The sequence below is a fragment of the Papilio xuthus genome, unplaced genomic scaffold, assembly GCF_000836235.2.
Source record: "Papilio xuthus unplaced genomic scaffold, Pxut_1.1 DF824992.1, whole genome shotgun sequence".
NCBI lineage: Eukaryota > Metazoa > Arthropoda > Insecta > Lepidoptera > Papilionidae > Papilio > Papilio xuthus.
Window position 1 is genome coordinate 6,051,587 of NW_013533657.1, and position 20,761 is coordinate 6,072,347.

Below are 20,761 nucleotides of genomic sequence, written 5' to 3' on the forward strand. Positions count from 1 at the left end.
TAATGGTTTCTTAATAATTATGTACGACACAATTTTGTATTGTTTCTTTTTACTTTAAGTTAAACTAAAACTGAATCGGTCACTTTTTTACAATAAATTATCAGATGAGAAAGAGAAGCCCTATTCTGAAAAGTGTTCTACGATCTTTTTAACAACACACAACAATCATAATAAACGCACACATCCAAACATTGGAGGGAATAGTCGGATACAGTTCAGTTTTCTTTTTATTAGATTCCATCCAATAACCTATGAGTACCTACCTGTCATCGAATGCATGTTTTATGTATATGAAAACGTCTGCGACTCAGTGCGTCTGTTCAGCAGACAATATTTTAAAATAAAGAAATTACTTGCGTTTAGTCTGGACTTGTATAGGCTACATAATAATTTTTGACTGTTTTATTCATACTACCTATTCAATAAATGTAAGAATCATTGCATGTTGGCTAAAAGTTAAGTAAATATCATTACGTAAGTGCGTCCGTCAGTATTTTAAGTGTAGGTAAATACGAAGTCAAATATATACTGCAGTATATTACATTTTTCATCTAGTAATATCTTAGTCCATTTTATTTCAACAATTATTAATGTGTGTAAAAATGACAGTACATTTGATTTATACGATAGAGTTTGAAACCAGTTTAATATAAATAAGAAAACTGCCCCTCCCTTCGTAAGGTATTGTGTGTTCTTGTATAATAGCTGTTAACCTGATAAATTTAATACATCATTGTAACTTTAACTTTCTGTACAAATGTATCTATTGTGTTAAACAATCATAAAATTTAGATTTCAAATGTTTTGGAATCAAATTTTTTAATTAATATTCAAGTATACTGTCCTTTTACGCATTCCCAAAATTAATTTAAATACCGTCTGTAACTAAATTAAGAAGACAATTATTTCAAATAAAGAGAAATATATTTTTAAAGATGTTTATTAATCTGTGCATTCATTTATTTTGGATTGTGCTGGCAATATTTTAGTTTCATTCATTCCTTCAACTTCACGAGGATCACTCAGCATCATTCAACTGATTTACACCTCACTTCACTTCTAACTTGTTCGCAGTCGCAAATCACATTCACTCAATTTACTCAAGTTGAGTCAAGTGTCAAGTCTGAAACAGCCGGGTTTGAGGTCGAGGTCCATGTTTGTGTATTACTGATTTTCTTGTGTAGCTCACAGTTTCAAGGATTGGAATTTAATTCAATACTATAGAAATATAGTATCATTGATACACTTTGAATGCATATGAGTTATCTCGAAGGTTAAATAGAGAATTTTTGTGGCACAACCTAAGGAAAAAGTATCTGAAAGAAACATGGAAAAAAGTTCAAACATACAAGTTATTTCACCAAACGTGAAATATACTGAAGACTATATTTATGCAGATTATGAGTACGAAGAAACTTTAGTTACTAAGAAGGATAATGAGTTATTGGTAAGTGTAAAATATGCGGTTCCTCAGTTAACCTACCCTCAATCTATTTTTTTTAAATTACATTATATCACGATCTAGATATGGCACACATTAAATTATAATAAGCTAATTAATTTAAAATATTGTATGTCATTTATTTAGGATATTTTGATGCAAGTTTAGTGAATTCTATACTTTTTTATGTCATATAAACATGGTAAAAAATTCGTTAATTAAGTATCAACGTAAAAGGCATCACTTGTACTTAACGTTAAAGTATTAAGGCTGTCCCCAGTTTTAATTTATTTAAATAAAGTTTGAATTATTTGGAAAACCCAACTGTCAATTGTTATAAACTATTATTCCAGTGCAGTGACACTTGTATTTATACATATTGTTGTCTCTGTTTTTTCAAGCAGAATGTGAGAGATGACAATGTGAGCCAATAGTTACAACAATTTTTTTAAATTTAGAACAGAACTTGCATGATTAATCAATTGAATATGAAATGTTCAGATTAGTGTTGAAAAAAAAATCAAAATATTTTAGATACAAAAACAATTATAATTTTAAAGTAATCTATTTATGTTTTGATAATTCAGCTTAATAGCAATTACAGTTGAATCGGGATAAGTGAAACTTATAAGCAAGATTTGATAGGAATAATTATGAAATCGCAAGGACCTAGTCTTTTCTTATTAATATTATAAATGCTGATGTGTGATGGATGCACGGATGTTACAAGAAGTTTCCTCTGAAACTGCTCATTGGATCTTGGTCAAATGTGGCACATAGTCTGAAAGAGCACATAGGGTACTTACTAGGTTATTTTTAATTCTGCTGGACGGAGTTGTGGGCGGCAGTTAGTATCTTATAAATAAAATTATGAATACAACAATGTAATGTTCATAAATTATGTGATACATGTGTATGTGCAAGTTAACAACAAATTATAAATTCTAATTACTGTAACTATGTACTGAGTTAATTTATATGAATGTCGATCTGCACGTGTATCTTGGCGTTTGCATACATTAGTTTCAGTTCTATGGTTCGACTCAATAATCGATTTTTAAGACAAATCTGGATTTTTTTAACAATCACTACAAAAATAAATGGATTGATCCTCCTTAGGTTTTTCTATTACTAAAACAATAGAGACATACAGTTTAAAAATGTTCATATTACTCTATCTTACTAATATTGTAAATACAAATGTTTGGATAGATGAATGGATGTTTGTTAAAAGGAATTTCTAGAATGGCTGCATAGATCTCACTGAAATTTGGCAGAGATGTAGACCATAGCCAAGAAGAACACATAGGCCACTTTACTTCCACATGGACGGAGTCGCATGCGACTATGAATACTAAATTTTAAAATTAATAAATATTATTAATTTTAAAATGTAATGAATTGTTTTAGATCAAAATATTAGCTTAGATAATTAAAGAACAAGTATTCCGATAAAATAATTTATTGGAAGTTTCCTATGACGAATAAACGATTTCCTTCTGTTGTCGTCCAGGTTAAACCATACCAGACATCCCTATGCATCCGTACCGCCCGCAAGGTTGGTCGGCTAGGCATCATGCTGGTGGGCTGGGGTGGCAACAATGGCTCCACCTTCACCGCCGCGGTCCTCGCAAATCGACACCAACTCTCCTGGCAAACCAAGAACGGGAAGATGGATCCCAATTGGTAAGTAACATTTACTCCTCAAAGTTAAAGACTGAACAGAGAATCAAAAATAAAATTCTCGAGACTTCGCGCCTGTATCTTTATATTTAGAGAGTTTTAGTATTAAAGGGAATATAATCTTGTACATCTTACTTCATACTAATATTATAAATGCGAATGTTTGGATGGGTGGATGTTTGTTAGGTATCTCCAGGATGGTTTAAGGGATCTTGACAAACAGTCGGGAAGAACACACAGGCTACTAATTAAGTTTTTCACTCCGCACGGACAGAGTCCCGGTCGACAGATAATAATGTTTTTAATATTATAATAGGTACGGTTCAATAACTCAAGCGTCAACAGTCCGTTTGGGCATCGATGAGAGCGGCAAGGATGTGTACGTAGGCATGTCTGAACTCCTGCCCATGGTGCATCCAGACGACTTAGGTAAGTCCTACTTTATTTCACTTTCACTTGGGGTCATCGCACTAGATTTTAGTTCTCTAGATCAATCTCAGTAGTGCAGTAAGTACAGTCGACTGCATAAATATGTATTCCTTAACAAAGCTTAAGGAACTGGTATATGCTTTTTTTAAAACTTTGTACGCACGCTCTCTATGAGTTCTTGACGAATACTTTTTAAATCGACGGTCTGAGATTCTAAAGTTTTGTAAATATATCAATATTTATGCAGCTGACTGTACATGAGATCCTGGGTCGAAGGTTAGTGAACCCACGAAACTTTATCTCTTAACCTACATAGGTGAATTATAAGTTTATATTAAACTAGCAATCCATACATATAATAATTTAATTGAATAGTTTTGAAACTACCAGGAATTCATAGACTTACGTAATACGATTTTATTAAACAGATGTTGTAAACAAACTCATTGACTATCCTTTCGTTTTTATTTACACAAGCGCAATGATTTCAAAGTCGGTCATTCAGGTATTTGCAGATGATACGGCCGGATAGGATGCTATTGATTTTGTGCTGGCAGGGTCATGGTCAGAGCCTGGCCGATATAGGTCAGTTCTCGTGACCTAATGACATTTCAATGCTTTTAACACTAATTAATTTTATTTTGTACCTAAATAGGTTTCAATAGTAATGCTACAGCTCCATTCATGTATTAAATGATGCAACTATTTCAAACGTATTGTATTTCCTAGGATTTGCAGAAATACAGAGCAGAGAGAGCTTTCGAGAAGCAATACCTTTCTATCTAACAATAACCACATACTCCTTTATAACCAAAATGACAAAGTATGCAAAAGTTATTACGAACATATTATCTTACTCTAAAGGTACGCGTCCACTGACCCTCGCTAGACGCCCTCGCGTACCGTACGCACGGATTATCTGGATTTACTTTTTCTTGATTTGCGGTTGCGGAGCGGATGATGGCCGTGCGTCCGGTGCGCGCCAATGCACGCGTACCTTAACTTCAAACAACTTTTTTTTATCAGTAATCGACGGTTGGGACATAAGCCCTCTGAACTTGGCTGAGTCAATGGTGCGCGCTAAGGTGATTGACTACGATCTTCAGCAGAAGCTGAAAAAGGAGATGTCAGCAATGAAGCCAAGACCTGCCATCTACGATCCAGACTTCATCGCTGCTAACCAGGTGAGAATTGTTTTCTCTTCTGGTTTACAGACAGTAGTACTGGCTTGCCATGGACAGTTAGTGTTTATATTATACCATTTGTATGTCAGCGTAACTGTCCTACTGTACTGGAATAATGGAAATCATCTTTATTGTTGTTATTTTTACGTCTTATTTACGATTTTTAATGTTGCTGCAATGATTCAGAAAATTACAATTTGTGCGACTAATCGTTTAGTAGAAAAAGGTCTTAATATAAATAGATTTTTAATTTTTCATAGGCATATTTTGTTATACTTGTTTGTATTGCTTAAAAATATTTATGAACTTTTAAATTGAATGGGTCAAATTGTATCTTATCTAGAATTTTTCACACACTTTTATGATAACAAATGAAAAGTAGAAGTGGTCCCATAAAATCAGCTAAGCCGTTAGTTTCTTTGTATAAAAACTAGCATATAATATAGGTCATCAGGATGCAAATATGAATATGTAAATATCGTAAATATTTAAATTATATGCATAATAAGTGTTGGATAACATTTAAATGAACTAATAGCAAATTAAGATATCCATTTGGTTAACAAATGAGTCTGTTGCTTAGTTTATATCCTTATAAAAGTTTTGTCACGATTACTTTTGCATGTGAGCACGTGTAAATTACACATTACGATAACAAAGTTTATAAATTAGTGCTATAAATTTTATTCCTAGTAAACTAATAGTAAGTTTCCGAGAATAAAATCCCAATTATTAACATATTGTCATATCTGTTTTGTAATAGATAATGATAGGGATGACGATATTATGCTTTATACTGAGATTTTGGCCTTGAAAACTCACGTTAAGCCTATTGTGTTACGATGATGCTATACTGCCCTGGGTCTTAAGTTGGCATGTGGTTCAGAACAGTGCTTTTGTTCCCGACGTGCCAACTCTAATTCTAAGCACTGTTTCGCGTCTCTTGAGAGTTTTTAGTATGTCTTTAGAACAATATATTTTTGAAAGTATCAGTATCGAATCCATCCTAAAAAGAAATCATTTTAACACGTGAAGTACTACCAAATGAATGTAAAAATAAATCGCCCTGCGAATGTACGTGAAAATTGAAGTGGCATTGAATGTGTTAAATAGCAAAATGTCCTAATTTACTCAATGTATCATTACTATTCATTATCAGCCATGTTTTTTCGTAAAATATTATGATGTTCCTGGCGGCCATATTGCAAGAGCGCTCTATTGATTTTCTGTTCCGGTGCACTGTGTAAATATATGTCTATGTTAGGACGCTCGCAATCAATACGCGCCGCGCGGAATATTCCAGAACACATTATAATCCTACCGTACACGTTATAGAGTTTAAAAATAGAATTTCGTACATTTTAGATGACATCGGTATATCTCTCGAAGTCTACTATTATGTCTGGGAGTTAATAAATTTGATTGGTTGTTTAATTTTGGTTCCTGGTATGATCGTGGACTGAATTATATCAAATTGGATCTTTTCTGTAAAGATGCAATATTTATGTTAATAATTAATATAAAATAAATCTATACTAATGTTATAAAGCGGAAGAGTTTGTTTGTTTGAACGCGCTAATCTCTGGACCTACTGGATTGACCTACTCCGATTTGAAAAATTCCTTTTTTTGTTGTATAGTCCATTTATAGAGGCTTTAGACATTACGGTGCGACCAATAGTTTTTTTTTTAATTCGCACGAACGGAGTCGCGGGCGACAGCTAATAGTAAGGTTTTCAGATTTCAAATAATGTTTTTAGTTTTTGAGGTGGGTTTTCTTTAATAATAGTAATATTTGGTAATACGAGCCTGTTATTTTGCGACGAAACATCCACTCTATGATTAAAATTATTTTTTCCATCCGTTTATAAGCGTACTTGTTTTTAAATCTGTATAAAACATATCGTCATCCCTGTCATTATCTTTGACAAAACAGAGATAAAGATAGGTTTTAAACGGGCATTTTGGTCTCAGAAACCCACGATAAGTCAAATAGAATTCCTCACATTGTATTTACGGTTTCCAGTACTTTCTATGGAAGTTAGGTGTCGTATTACATTATATGTGTGTTGGCAACTTGTTAAGTGGAGTTAGCAGTAATCCAATGCTGCTTAGCTTGGGTTACATTTGTTTTTGTAAACAATTCCGCAGCTGCACCGCGTGGAAAAATGTTAGTTGCCAGGGCTCTATGTATACTGGGCGTTAGCATGTTTTATAAACTTTTTTACAACGCCTTTGAAACTCATTGTCTGTTTTGACTAGTTTTTCTTTGTTTCGCTTTCTACGCAATGAAGACGAATGATGTATGTTACAAATTCAAGGAAACATGCAATTTGAGTTGACAATAAAAACCGTACCAATATCAATACATGTTGTGTGACCAGGCTTTTGTCGGAAATAGAGATAAGAAAGCGATTGTATCTTCGTTTTAATGCAAAGTACTTCCAGAAATATTCTTAGAATTTTTTATGACCAATTTTATAGCGAAGATGATGATCTTTATATCCGGCTTGAACTAAACATATCTCTTATAGTTCTTTTCAAATATCTTGGCGGCTCAAGTTCATCAGTGTGCTGCATAGTATCCCTGTATTCCGCTACGCCCAGCCACACCTAAATTTCTATGCGCAGCGATTCGCGCGAAGTTAAGAGCCGCCAAGATATCTGGAAAATATTGTACCCTACGTTTAAAACATTCCGTATCTACTTTTGAAGCATGTATTTGATAGTAATGTAAACAATAATTGTGCTCTGCGTCTCTCAGGCGGACCGTGCAACGAACTTGATCCGCGGCACCCGATACGAGCAGTACCTACAGGTGCGCGCCGACATCAAGGATTGCCGCGACAGGAACAAGCTGGACAGTGTCATTGTGCTCTGGACAGCCAACACCGAGAGGTCAGTCACGGTATTGTAATATTTAAATTTTAAGGTGGTCTGAGGTTAGTCGCATCCTAGTGCTGGTTAAGAAAATAGCAGATATGCAGCACAGTGTTCCGGGTCTTTGTATTTATCACGTCATACATACAATTGTGTGTTATGCAGCGTGCAGGTTAAATTTGCGAGCTGCCATAAGCTTTGGATAGTGTTATACACAGGATGCATCGAATTTCTATAGTACCAGAGATGTAACACATAATCTAAACTGTCAATAAGTTGGTGAAAAACCACACCTGTTTATCACTAACGCTTTTAGTTCCAATGTTTGTAGACGCGCGACTCTTACTTACTCTAACATACCTGCTAATAGAAATAATATTCCACTGACGCGACCGCAGTCTTGCGACTCATGAAAAACGAGTCTTAAATACACTGGTTGATATTTTTATCTTGTGTTATATTTAAATGAATAAGATACATTTCAATGAAAACTGGAACAAGAATGAGGATTTGACAGAGACAAGTCGATCTGTGTTAATGTGACCTGATTGAATTCGAGTTTGTATGGTGTTGCGGAATATATGAATGAGTGTATCAATGAATGAGTGGGTGCAATGATCTTGATCTTCTCGTTGATAATGTGGTGTGTGCCGGCTCGCTTGAGAATGTCACGATAAAGTTAAGATTGATACTATAGTGCATAAGCGATAGCGGGTTTTGATTATTTTTTTTTATCAACATCATCATCACTTCACTACAAATCAACAAATCTACTAGGTTAGTTGTGACTAGGATATAGTCAAATACTGGCCCACTGCGGGTTGGTTGACTTCACATGTCTTTGAATTTCCTCCTAGATATATGCAGGTCACGATGTTTTTTTTTCACCGTAAGAACGTCGGATAAATGTACATATGTAAATTGAAAATCAAAAAACATTGCGTACATGGCGGGATTTGATCCCAGGATCTATAGAACATCAATCAAGTAATTAACCACTGAGCTACCGACGCTCTCTTTTTTGTATAAAGTCTATAAATTTTAAAACTAACGTTTAACTAATTATAGTTATCTTAATTACGTCACAAAACCATTTCATTATCATATTATAGTGTAATTCAAGATAAGGTTTGAATACATATACATTTTTGTGTAAATAGGCTATTGTCTTGGAAAGACGGAGTAAGAAAAATAACCAGTTACATTGTATTTTAAATCTCTTATCTACGGCAACAATTTTTAACAGAGAGATTGTGATTCATTGGACAACATAATAACAAGAAATAAAACGCTTCTTCTTTTTAATATATGTGCGGCATAATTCCATGGAAATTACAAAACATAATATTTGGTATAAAACAGGTTTCCTGTAATCTTGGCGTAATACACTGCTGGTTGGATTCTTTGCATTTTAATTGATAAAGAATGAACCAAATATCTTTGATTAAACGTCACAATTTATATATTCAAATCTCAATGAATCAAACGAGCCGTGAGCTGCTTGGTGACTCGAAACTTTAAATCATAACTCAATGCAGGTACAAATTGAGTTGAACTGCGATCCGGTTCACGTATTTGCTTCACACATGTGAACCGTGAGCTGATTTGCAAGTCATAAATTTTAGTTGATTTACCCATGCTCAGTGGGAAGACACAGTAAGAGTGTTGTGTTGTGTCGCAGGTTCTGCGAGGTGCGCGCCGGCGTGCACGATACGTCGGACAACTTGGAGCGCGCGCTACGCAACAATGATACAGAGATCTCGCCCTCCACCATCTTTGCCATGGCCGCTATCGACGAGGGCGTGAGTTTTGATTCATATTATTTCTTGTCCTTAATTAAGTCCATTTTCGATGCGAACAGACCGTTTTATTTTGTAACTAACTTTCGCTTGTCACTCGCTGCACTATGTTTCTTCACTGTGTTCTTTCAAGCTGTTCTACATCTATATCAAATTTCAGGTATGTTTTGGCGTTCTGAAGATTCCTCCTTCCAAACATCCTTCCATCCATCCATCCAAACAATCGCAGCTATAATATTAGTAAGATTTACAGAAAATACAATATTTCTTATTTTTTTTACAAAAGTTTATAAAGTAATTAAGTAAACAGAAAAACAATCTATTCATTCGTCTATATAACCAAACCTTTACATTTATAATATAACTTAGATTATTTACATTTGATGGTAGATATGTTACGTAAGTCTTGCTGTGTTTATACAGTGCTGTTACATCAACGGGTCGCCGCAGAACACTATGGTGAGCGGCGTGGTGGAGCGCGCGGAGCGGGCCGGCGTCTTTGTAGCGGGGGATGACTTCAAGTCTGGACAGACCAAGCTCAAGTCCGTGCTCGTGGACTTCCTCGTCACTGCTGGTGAGGAATACCATGCCTTTTAAAATAACTCACAGAATTAACCGCAGGAACAGCGTCATACTATCCGGCCAGATATGTTAGTGGAAATATTATTATTAAATTAATTTTTAATCTTATCTTTTCTGCAGGTTTGAAGCCGGTGTCCATTGTGAGCTACAATCACCTCGGTAACAACGATGGCAAGAACCTCTCCGCGCCAAAGCAGTTCCGCTCCAAAGAGGTAACACTCTTCTTATCCCTAAAAAGAAAAATGGTTCAAAAATACGATATATCGAAAGGAGTCGATAAGATTTCGTCATTTTATTTATTTCATATTTATATACAATACTAGATGTTGCCCGCGACTTTGTCCATAAAATTATGCACATAAAATTTAATTTAAATCCGTCAAGCCGTTTACTGTACGATAAGTAACTTATACATGTAAAACGACAATTTTTATATTTTATAATATTTTAAATTAAATTGTTTTCTGTGTTGCGTCTCTGACTGAGATTGATAGCCATCATAACCCTTTGATAACACAATTTGGTTAACGGTTTATTTGTTGTCAGATAACAAAGAGCAATGTGGTGGACGACATGGTGGAGTCCAACGCCATACTGTACAAGCCGGGGGAGAAACCCGATCATGTCGTCGTCATTAAATATGTACCCTATGTCGGTGAGTGACAAAATATTTTACTGCTCATTACCTATAAGTCTACTTTTTACTATCCGGTCCATTGAAGAATCCAGTTCTGGATTACAATTTTAAAAATATAACCCACACATTTTCTTCAGTTGTAATCCAATGCGTGATTCAATTGCTGGACTGGAATAATAAAAACTGGTCATACATATTTTCAAAAGCTAAAATTCTGTATTCTACAAAAGTATTAGAGCGCTAAGAAAATATATTTTTTAAAAAATTGCATTCAGATTGCTACATTACTTATCGTCGCTTACATATCGTCATCCCTGTCGTTATCATTCACAAAAGAGGGATAATAATATGTTTAAACGGGGATATCGGTCTCGGAAACCTACCATTATTATGCCCGAATACTGAAACATCACTCAAATATGTAACGGCGTCTTAAAAGATAAGATTAGTCTTTCTTAGCTATTCACTCAGTAACTACTAATTACTTTTCAAACTTAAGAAACAATAGTTATTGTCTGATTTCATGTTTGTAATATGTTAGGTGACTCGAAGCGTGCAATGGACGAGTACACGTCAGAGATCTTGCTGCACGGCACCAACACGCTGGCCGTGCACAACACGTGCGAGGACTCCCTGCTCGCCACACCACTCATACTGGACCTCGCCCTGCTCACTGAGCTCTTCTCCAGGGTGCAGCTGCGTAGGGACGACACTGAAGGTACGTCATTCACTTACCGATTCATTCTTCACTCACTTAATCTATCGCTCACTCACACCATGATACTAGAGTTTATAAGTTATCGTGTCAGCTTGTTAGTTTTAGGAAGAAAATCCGACACTGTGCCGGTGTACTGGCGCAACACTAGCCTTACTAAAAAGTCGACGTTTGTGTCTCCGCACTAATCATTCTGACACTTGACTTTGTAATGAAAGCGCGCCATATGCGCCAAAGGATTTTAACTAACAATGTCTAAAATGAGCTACTAGTGACTTTTTGTAAGTAATTGTTGTTTGTAGATTGGCAAGGTCTCCACGCGGTGCTGTCTCTGGTGTCGTACTTGTTGAAGGCCCCGCTGGTGCCGGAGGGCGCGCCTGTAGTCAACGCGCTCGGCAAACAGCGCGCCGCCATCGAGAACATGATGCGCGCCTGCCTCGCCCTGCGCCCCATACACCACATGCAGCTCGAGCACAAGGTACACACCAACCATTCACTCAGTCATTCACTCATTCTATTAGTGATTCATTAATAATTGAGTGATCATGAATGATGCTTAGGTATGACAAAAATCTGTATTATCGACAAACTTAAAGGTCTTTACATATTTTCTGACTGACTGACCTGGCCAGATAATTTTGTAGCACTATAAAGTTATATCTGACATTTTACACTATTTAATTGGATCCCGATGTTTGAAAGCATCTTTAGAACGGCTGAACGAATTTAAATTAAATGTGGCGTAGAACATGGTCGGGAAGAACACAAAAGCAACTAATTAAGTTTTTTTTATTCCGCACGGACGATGTCGCGGACGACAGTTAGCAATTATATAAATATATATTGTTTCAGTTATATTTAAAATTTCATTAACTTGACAGGTGCCATTCCTGCGCGCCGAGCTGCAGTCGGGCGCCATGTTCGCGGGCGCGCCGCCCAACAAGCGCCAGAAACGCGCGCAAAATGGCGCCCAGTAACTCATACATACCCATACATTTATATTTATCAATCTGTGTCATATTGTGAAACATAGCAGAGAAAAGAGATAGAATCTATTATTAGATTAATCAAATCAGTTAAATATCCTAGTTTAGGAGATTTTTTTTTTATTCGGCACAAAGTTGCACAGATTTTTTTTTTAACAAAGCGCAAATAAAGTTAATGCACTTTTATGAATATTTTACGTACTTTTGTAACAATGTTATTTTGTCCTCTTTTAATTTAATATGTTTTAAATCTCTTAAATAATCTCGAACAAAACAATTTCTTTCCTCAGAATTATTATCTTAGCTCTGAATCTCTTTACTTTTATAGTGTTTTTTTATTTTTTTGAATAAAGCTTACATTAGAGATAATATAATTAGTATTATGTTTTTCGTGAATTGTAGACATTTCATTCAGTATTAAAAAGTATGAAGTTATTAAGCATTTTCGTTGGCTGTGTTGTGTAATTTTTTAAATTTTGTTACTATTTTTTTAGTTCTAAATTATTTTGGGCACAAATACAATTATACAATTTTTTAGGTTAAAAAATTATTTTTTCCAATATAACAAGACTAATAAAATATTTAGTTAAAGTAATAATTCTTTGTTTTGCATTCCGATGTGTAAATCAAATATGATTTTAATTATTTTTATATAAATTTCATATATTAACTTAAGCCATTCTTGCAAGTACTTTCAAATATTTACATTTGGATATATTTACAAACTGTTTATTGAATATCTATATTAAAAGATATATGCATATAAAATTCTATATTATGTCCATTCAAATGTATTTTCTAATAAATCCGTGGATTAAATTATATTTACATATCTAATACTAAATATTTTCAAAAAGTATTAAAATTTACAGTATTCTTTAAGATTGTTCAAATTATTTTGGTGTTAAATTGTATTAGATGCTTTTATGTGATGTTAAATTATTTCGTTTATTTAAATTTTTTTTTCGCAATGTTCCTTTTGAGCGAGGCTCTATTATACAGATTTCAATTTATTCATATTTCACATATTGATGTTTAGATTTTAGTGATATGTGTTAAAAAAAAGAATATTGTATTATCAAACGCAAGTCTGTGTGTTCTATGTAATAAATCTTATATTACTACTGTTAAGTTTTTTTTTTAGCTTTTAAAGCAGATTTTGGGTAAAAAAAAACAACGCCATCTATCGAATCAAAATGTTAATGAAAATCATTTAATTCCAATTAAAAGAAAGTCATAGAAATATATTGTCGACTCTTTCTTTCTATTTGAAAAGAACAGAGATAGATATATTTTTGTAATTTCGGTTCTGGAAACTTACGGTAAATAAAAAAGACGTCATAGATTAATCATTCTTTATTTTTCAGTTAAGCATAGAATAGTACAGTGTCTCCAGTCTGTTTGACAATAAGTAGCGATCTCGCATCAAGCCATACAACTTGCATCAATTGTTCATACACATCCATACAGCGGTTAATTATACAAAATAAACAAAATGTGTAGAAAGTGTACAATTTTAGTTTGGCTTTACACGTGTTTGCATGCATCTGAACTTATTATAAAACTTAACTAGAATACATTTTGTTCTAAGTTTTTAAACTTAACGCGTAACAAATCCGTCTTAAAAATAAACGTTAGTTGTCATGCGGTTAGTGCTTTTTACATGTTTTTGGTAAAAAATATAATATTTATTAGAGTGAACAATCTACATACCATAGAGTTTATTACAAATAGAAAAGATAAAATTTTATTAAACTTTTAAGATATTTTTTCAACGTAAAATTCAATAACTTTGATAATATATAAGATCAGTTACGCTTTATCGTATATTTTTTCATAACTATTTGTGATGGAATGTTAATTAACTAAAAACTAAAGTGTTAATACTAAATAGTACCAAAATACTAAATTAAATACTTAAAGTAATACACAAATCCCGCGCAGATTGAGAACTACCCGCAAATTACGCATTCAAAACTGAATTATTTAATGTTTAAGAAAAATTCGAATTAAATATATAAAAATGGAAAGCATAGCATTTTCAACGCTAACATACTGCACAAAAAGCTTTTTATGAATAAGTCACTACTTTAAAAAAAACAATAAAAACTATAAATTCTGAATTTGACAAGTTTACGCAAAAACTGATAGACTCAGAGATTTAAGGATTTGCCCAAAATGAGAAGGTAAAATATATTTTATAAGATGTCTTAGTGTTATTTCATACACACAAAATAATTCAACCACGAAAAATGACTTTTTTCACATCATTCGACATTCATCAAATATTTTAATTGTTAAAATACTGAAATAAGTAAAAGTCATTTTAAGTTCTACGTCACCCCCGTTATACAAGAGAGTTTGACTCGTTCTGATAACTTTGTCCAATCAACATCCGGCTCGAAGGACCAACCTGACTTATAATATCGGTGCAAAACGACTAATAGATAGATACTACGCGCTATTTAGAATAATTTGTGGACACTTGAGCTCCTTCAAAATCACTTTACAAAGTCCCATCCTTCTACCTTTAACAATAAAGATATAATATTTAACCGATTACAAGTTTACAATATACACGATATTAAATTTGTTTCAGTGCTCAATATTTTATATAATTTTTTTTTATCAATTATAATAGAATTCGTTGGCTACCTAAGTGTGATGTACAGCTAGAGAGGACAACAGGGCCTACTATAGGAAATGGAATATATTTATTTATATTTAACGACATACATAACGATAATATTTTAAAATACCACCATTTTGTATTCCGTCAAATTGAAAAAGCATGGAAATTAAGTGTAGCATGTAACCCTAAAGTTAGTTAAAATTAAAAATCTTTTAACATAAAAATATCGATATCGATAAAAAGTTACATGCCACACTAGTTTCCACGCGTATAACATACAACACTAGCTCGTATCTACATCTAGGGAGTTCACTAGGTTTAGGAGAAGGTGTACTTGGGCCGGTCGATTCACGTCCCTTTCTATTAATTCCTCGCGTGCCTTCATTTGAGCATTTCACCTTTCTCAATAAATACTACATTTTTATTGCTTCAAAATTATAACGATTACAAATATCTTTACAATATTTATTGTGGCAACACTAAGGTGTAATCTCTCAATTTTATAGAAAACAAAATAACTACGGAATTAATATTAAATTCACATTAAAATTTTTAAATTGCATGCACTTTAAAAATAAACTTTAAATTCATAGATTTTTTAACAATTCAGTGTTGCCGCAATAATTGCAATTCTAACTAGCAACACCATCGTTCTCAAAGAAAATATGAATAGACACTACAATAGTTTCAAAAATATTAAGTATTATAATACTTCTGATATTTATCAATAATATTCAATTATTTACATAGAAGCGAGCACCAAAGACGAGACTTTGGGTATTTATCTAATTCACTACATAGGAAGAGGTGTGTCGCGAACTGCAACTTTTCTATACAAGATAGTGCTCTAGGATAGAATAATATTTTTTCTTATACATATATCTCGAACTTTCTTTAATATATCAATCAATTTTATCCGCCATTACCCCATCCCATATATTTATAATGTCCATCGCGCACTTTGCATACAACTCACACAGACTTATTAAGAGAGGACGAAATTATAGTAAAAAAACAGTAAATATGGTTTTCAATTAGAAATATTGGTATTATAAATTATTGCAGTGTCTAAATCAAGTTTCTCTCAACGCAATATATTCCTATTAATCGTTTTTAATTATAATCAAACATTAAAATGTTACCAAACGTCAAAAATGACATTTACCATAGATTAAAAAAGAAAGTGTTAAATCCTTCAAGTCAATTGTCTACAACGATACTAGTATTTAAAAGAAGAACAATCAAATTTCACAATAACAATCAAAATAATTCACTTTTGCGCACTTTAATGTTGCTCACACACTCGACAGTGATTCTGTTTGGCTTCTAGCAATTTTATAATCTGTGGCTAAACATATTTAAAAACACTCAGCTTTTTCGCGGGTTAATTTGACAGCTGTCATTGTGACATACCCTGGCCCCCCAAAATATCAATTTTTCATCAGTTTTTATAAGATAGCTTTACTACATTTTAATTTTCTTTTGAGTTACTATAAAAAGGTTTAATCGTGAACTGTGTCGTATTACGCCATTTTTAACTTTACATCTACAAAACAATGCCGAAAACGTTGGTTTATAACGCATACATATATATGCGTATATATGCGTATGTAGTTCGAATAGAATTAAATCTGACACATAACTTAAAAATTGATATAAATATCCCACAAATATTTAAAGTAACATCCAACAAAACCCAAATTTATTCAAATAAAAACCGAACAAATTTGACAATTCACAGAGAGGTATCGCAGTACTGGGGTGTATCCGAGGGCGTGTCACTTGTCACACGTGACAGGTGTCACAGTGAGGTCTCATGACAGGTGTCATGTGCGTGTGTGTGTGTGTGCGGGTGTGTGCGCGTGCGCGGGCGGCGTCAGTTGAGCGGCAGGCAGAACATGTGCTGCAGCAGCGTGGGCTTGCGCGCCGGCAGCTCGGAGCACACAGAGTCGTAGTCTGAAGACGACGACTCCGCGCCGTATCCATAAGCCTGATATACATATTTATGTAAGAAAAAATTGCGATGCCTGTTTTGGACGTTTACTTTTAGGTCACAAAGTATGTTCAAATGTTTGAAATCCTCAGCTATTTGTACCTTTATCCAATAATTTGGGGTTCAACCTCATAATTCTCCAAAAACACTAACCTCTATAAATGGACTGGTTATAAAAGGTAGTAATTTGTGCTTATTTGATTTTTGTCATTTTGGTACAAAGAGTTTGTGTATGTTTTGTTTGTACCTGCGCGGGGTGGTAGGGGTGCAGGCGGCAGGCGTGCTGTCACACGCAGTCCTCCAGAGACATCAGCAGAGGGTTCACGTACTCGAAGCCCTCGAACTCCGACTGGTCGATGTCCGCTATCACGGTGCTGGAAACAATAATATTAACACGTACAATCCCACTGAGTCGAGGGTACTGCATTTGTGGTAAATGTCAATATTGACACTCACCACTACGTCAAAATGTTATTTATTAACATAGAATGAATGTAAGGGGCGGGGCATACAAGTGAATCGAACTATACTTTAGCCACGCCCATTTGACTTAATTATAGTTACCGTATCTTTCGCCTTAATAGCAGGCATACAGTTACTCTGTTATGACAATATGTTGGTGTATAATGGCTTGTGTGAGGTTCGAGAGAGAAGTGAGTGCGGTTTGTATAAGGTTCGTGAGGTTCATATGAGATTCGTGTGAGGTTTAGCAAGATATGTGCGAGTGTTGAGTGTGACGTGTGTAGGGTTCGAGGGAGATGTGTGTGAGGTCAGAGTGTAATGTGTGAGGTTCATGTGAGGTTTGTATGAGGTGTGTGTGAGGTATACTGACTCGTCATCAGGCGTGAGGTGCACAGGCTCGTCAGTGAACTCTGGGGGGAAGTTGGCGAGGTCGCGCTCTCCCTCCAGCCGCGGCTTGAACGGCGGCACAACTTGCTTCTGCTCCAACTGCACAACACAAAATACATCGCTTTTTTACTACTTAAAGCAAAATAAGTAAAGAAATCAAATGATACTAATATTATAAATGCGAATGTTTGGATAAGTGGATGTTTGTTAGAAGATATCTCCAGAACGGCTGCATAGATCTCGCTGAAATTTGTCATAGATGTAGAACATAGTCTGAAAGAACATATATGTTCCTAATTATGTTTTTGTTAATTCTGAATGATCGAGTTTCGGCTGACAGCTTGAAAATATTTCTCTGGTCTTAAAGAGAATTCAGATGACTAATAACTACGATATCTATAGGGAGGTTAACGTTTTCGTTGTCATATAGTGACTGTCGACCTAGAACTTAGATTTAATTTAGAAAGAAAGCGGTACAAAATGTATGTTAATCAAGTTGTATGGTATGATGTGATGCTCACCATCTCCCACTCGATGCTCTTGAAGAAGGGATGGTTGACGATGTCTAGGAATGCTCCCTCGCCACAGCCGAGCCTCTCCGCCGGGTTCTTGTTGAGGAAGCCCTTCAGCACCGAGGCCGCCTTCACAGACAATGAGCGCGGGATACGGATCGTCTTCTCCAGGATCACCTGACAATATAAATATTGTTAAATCAAACTCCTTGTAAAATTAAAAATTAAAATATTATAAATGCGAATGTTTGTATGTATAAATGTTTGTTACAAGTATCTATCTCGATCGTCTGCATGGATCTCGTTGAAATCAAACAGTCCGGAAGAATACATAGGCTACAGGTTGATTTTTTTAAATTTCGAGCCGTTCGTAGTCGCGGGTGCCAACTAGTATAAGTTAGTCTAATTTTTGTCCTATTTTTCCTTCCAAATTTCTAAATTCAATGATATGTAAAGTCATTCCGCAATGGACCAGGGTGGTTATTAAGATCACCCCTTACTTAGAGGTTAGAGAGAGGGTTACGAGCCCCTCTGTGAGGACCTATAGTGAGCTGATGATGATAAAAAAGGCCACATATATGTGCATGTTACCTGGAAGAGATAGTCCTCAGTGTTCTGGTCAGGGTTGTCAGCAGCCTGCGCGATGTCGAAGGGAGATCGTCCTGCCAACATCTCGTAGGTGAGGACGCCGAGCGCCCACCAGTCCACTGAGAAGCCGTACTCCTCGCCGCGCAGGATCTCCGGCGCTATGTAGTTGGGTGTACCGCAGAATGTGGACGTCGTGTCACCTGGACGCACGCCCTCCTGTACATGACACATAAATTATGTCACCAGGAACTTCTATGTTTGGGGTGACATATTTAAGAAAAATATAACATGAGTGTAGACGGTACGTCAAGACATACGACATATATAAAATTATTTGGCGTATATGTAAAAAAAAACTTGAGAAAAAACCTTAAATATTTTTTTCAAACTGACGTTGACTATTGACAAAAAATGCTTATAGTATTTGAAAGTTAATTTTATAAAAAAAAATAATGAACTAAAAAAAATCACAAAGTGATGAAACCAAAAATGGCTTCGCAGGTGGCAAAGGGTTTATAAAGGGCGATGTTACTTTCAGCAGGTACTAACCTTACACATGCCATAGTCAGTGAGCTTGATGTGTCCCTCGTGATCCAGCAACACATTGTCCAGCTTGAGGTCGCGGTAGATGACGCCGCGCTCGTGCAGGAAGTGCAGCGCGAGTGAGATCTCTGCAGCGTAGAAGCGCGCGTGCTCCTCCGGCAGTCGCCGCTGACGCTGCATGTGGAACCTGAACAAATGTAACTCCTCATTGGTTACTGGTATCCGGCTCGAAGGACCTCATTTCTTTATCTGTGGTATCTTTAATAAATAGTTTAAATATTTTCGGTTTGTATTTAAGCCGATTTAAAGATGTGCAATCGAGAAATCTAACCTTCGGTCTTTAACTAATTGGCATTATTTTGGCTCGAAGGTCCAATTCAGAGTTTAGTGTATTTTGAGCGAGAAACATGACAAAATAAAGATGTAGAACCATATTTCGATGTAATAATATACCTAAAATTAGAGAAGCTATATTAAGTTTGTAACTAATATTGTAAAGGCAAATATTTGGATGTATGGATGGATATATATTAGAAGATATCTCCAGACTACATGGATCTATTTGAAATTTGGCATAGATGTAGAACATAACCTTGAAGAACACATAGGCTACTTATTAAGATTTTTTTTGTACCCACGGAGACAGAGTCGCCAACGACAGCTAGTCTATCATAATATCAAGATTACTTGTACAATCTTTAGCAATGCTTTGTGATGTAAAAATGTACTAACATAAGGTCTCCGCCGCGCACGAATTCGATAACGAAGAACAGTCTGCTGGGTGTCTGGAAGCAGGAGTGCAGGCCCACGAGGAAGGGATGGTTGGAGGCGGTTTCGAACACGTGCTTCTCCGTCTGCACCCAGTCGATGTCCTCGTCATCGGTCACCAGAGCCTTCTTTATCACCTTCATCGCGTACACTCGCTTCGTACGCTTCAGTTCCACCATTAGCACCTGGAACATCATACATATATTTGTCTACTTAATATCTTTTACTAGTATACGCTATATGTAATCGATTTCATAGGAATATTTCTTAGCTACGTAAAAAGTTAAGATATTATTAGTACTAATATTATAAATTCCAAAATTTAGATGGATGGATGTTTGTTTGAAGGTATCTCCGGAACCGCTCAACGGATCCTGATAAAATTTAGCACACATGTAGAACATAGGCTGGAAGAACACAAGCTACTTATTAAGTTTTTTTATTTCCGCGTGGACGGAGTCGCGGGCGACGGCTAGTGGTTTTATAAAAGAGAATTAGAGTTTGCATTTTCAAAGATTATTTGTATTTAGTACATTCACAT

The 20,761-nt window shown here is 35.1% G+C and overlaps 2 protein-coding genes across 10 annotated transcripts in view; one reads left to right on the forward strand and one right to left on the reverse strand.

Annotated features, from left to right (window-relative positions):
• The first annotated feature begins 1,076 nt into the window (after positions 1 to 1,076).
• Positions 1,077 to 12,485, forward strand: Inos (Inositol-3-phosphate synthase). The gene is made up of 12 exons (XM_013324764.1): positions 1,077 to 1,447; positions 2,955 to 3,127; positions 3,441 to 3,553; positions 4,580 to 4,737; positions 7,501 to 7,634; positions 9,298 to 9,418; positions 9,839 to 9,989; positions 10,118 to 10,209; positions 10,544 to 10,652; positions 11,176 to 11,352; positions 11,652 to 11,827; positions 12,231 to 12,485. The coding sequence occupies exons 1-12, from the start codon at positions 1,328 to 1,330 to the stop codon at positions 12,324 to 12,326; spliced, it is 1,620 nt and encodes a 539-aa protein (XP_013180218.1). The 5' UTR covers positions 1,077 to 1,327; the 3' UTR covers positions 12,327 to 12,485.
• Positions 12,486 to 15,901: 3,416 nt separating this feature from the next.
• The window catches only part of aPKC (protein kinase C iota type), a 111,095-nt gene continuing 106,235 nt past the window's right edge, over positions 15,902 to 20,761 (reverse strand). For all 9 annotated transcript variants that reach the window (XM_013324585.1, XM_013324583.1, XM_013324584.1 and 6 more), the window contains 7 exons: positions 20,185 to 20,405; positions 19,459 to 19,639; positions 18,913 to 19,125; positions 18,331 to 18,498; positions 17,793 to 17,908; positions 17,208 to 17,334; positions 15,902 to 16,957 (listed from right to left, as the gene is read on the reverse strand). In XM_013324585.1, coding sequence (XP_013180039.1) covers positions 17,247 to 17,334; positions 17,793 to 17,908; positions 18,331 to 18,498; positions 18,913 to 19,125; positions 19,459 to 19,639; positions 20,185 to 20,405 — 987 coding nt within the window. In that variant the 3' untranslated portion in view covers positions 15,902 to 16,957; positions 17,208 to 17,246. The remainder of the gene's footprint in view (positions 16,958 to 17,207; positions 17,335 to 17,792; positions 17,909 to 18,330; positions 18,499 to 18,912; positions 19,126 to 19,458; positions 19,640 to 20,184; positions 20,406 to 20,761) is intronic.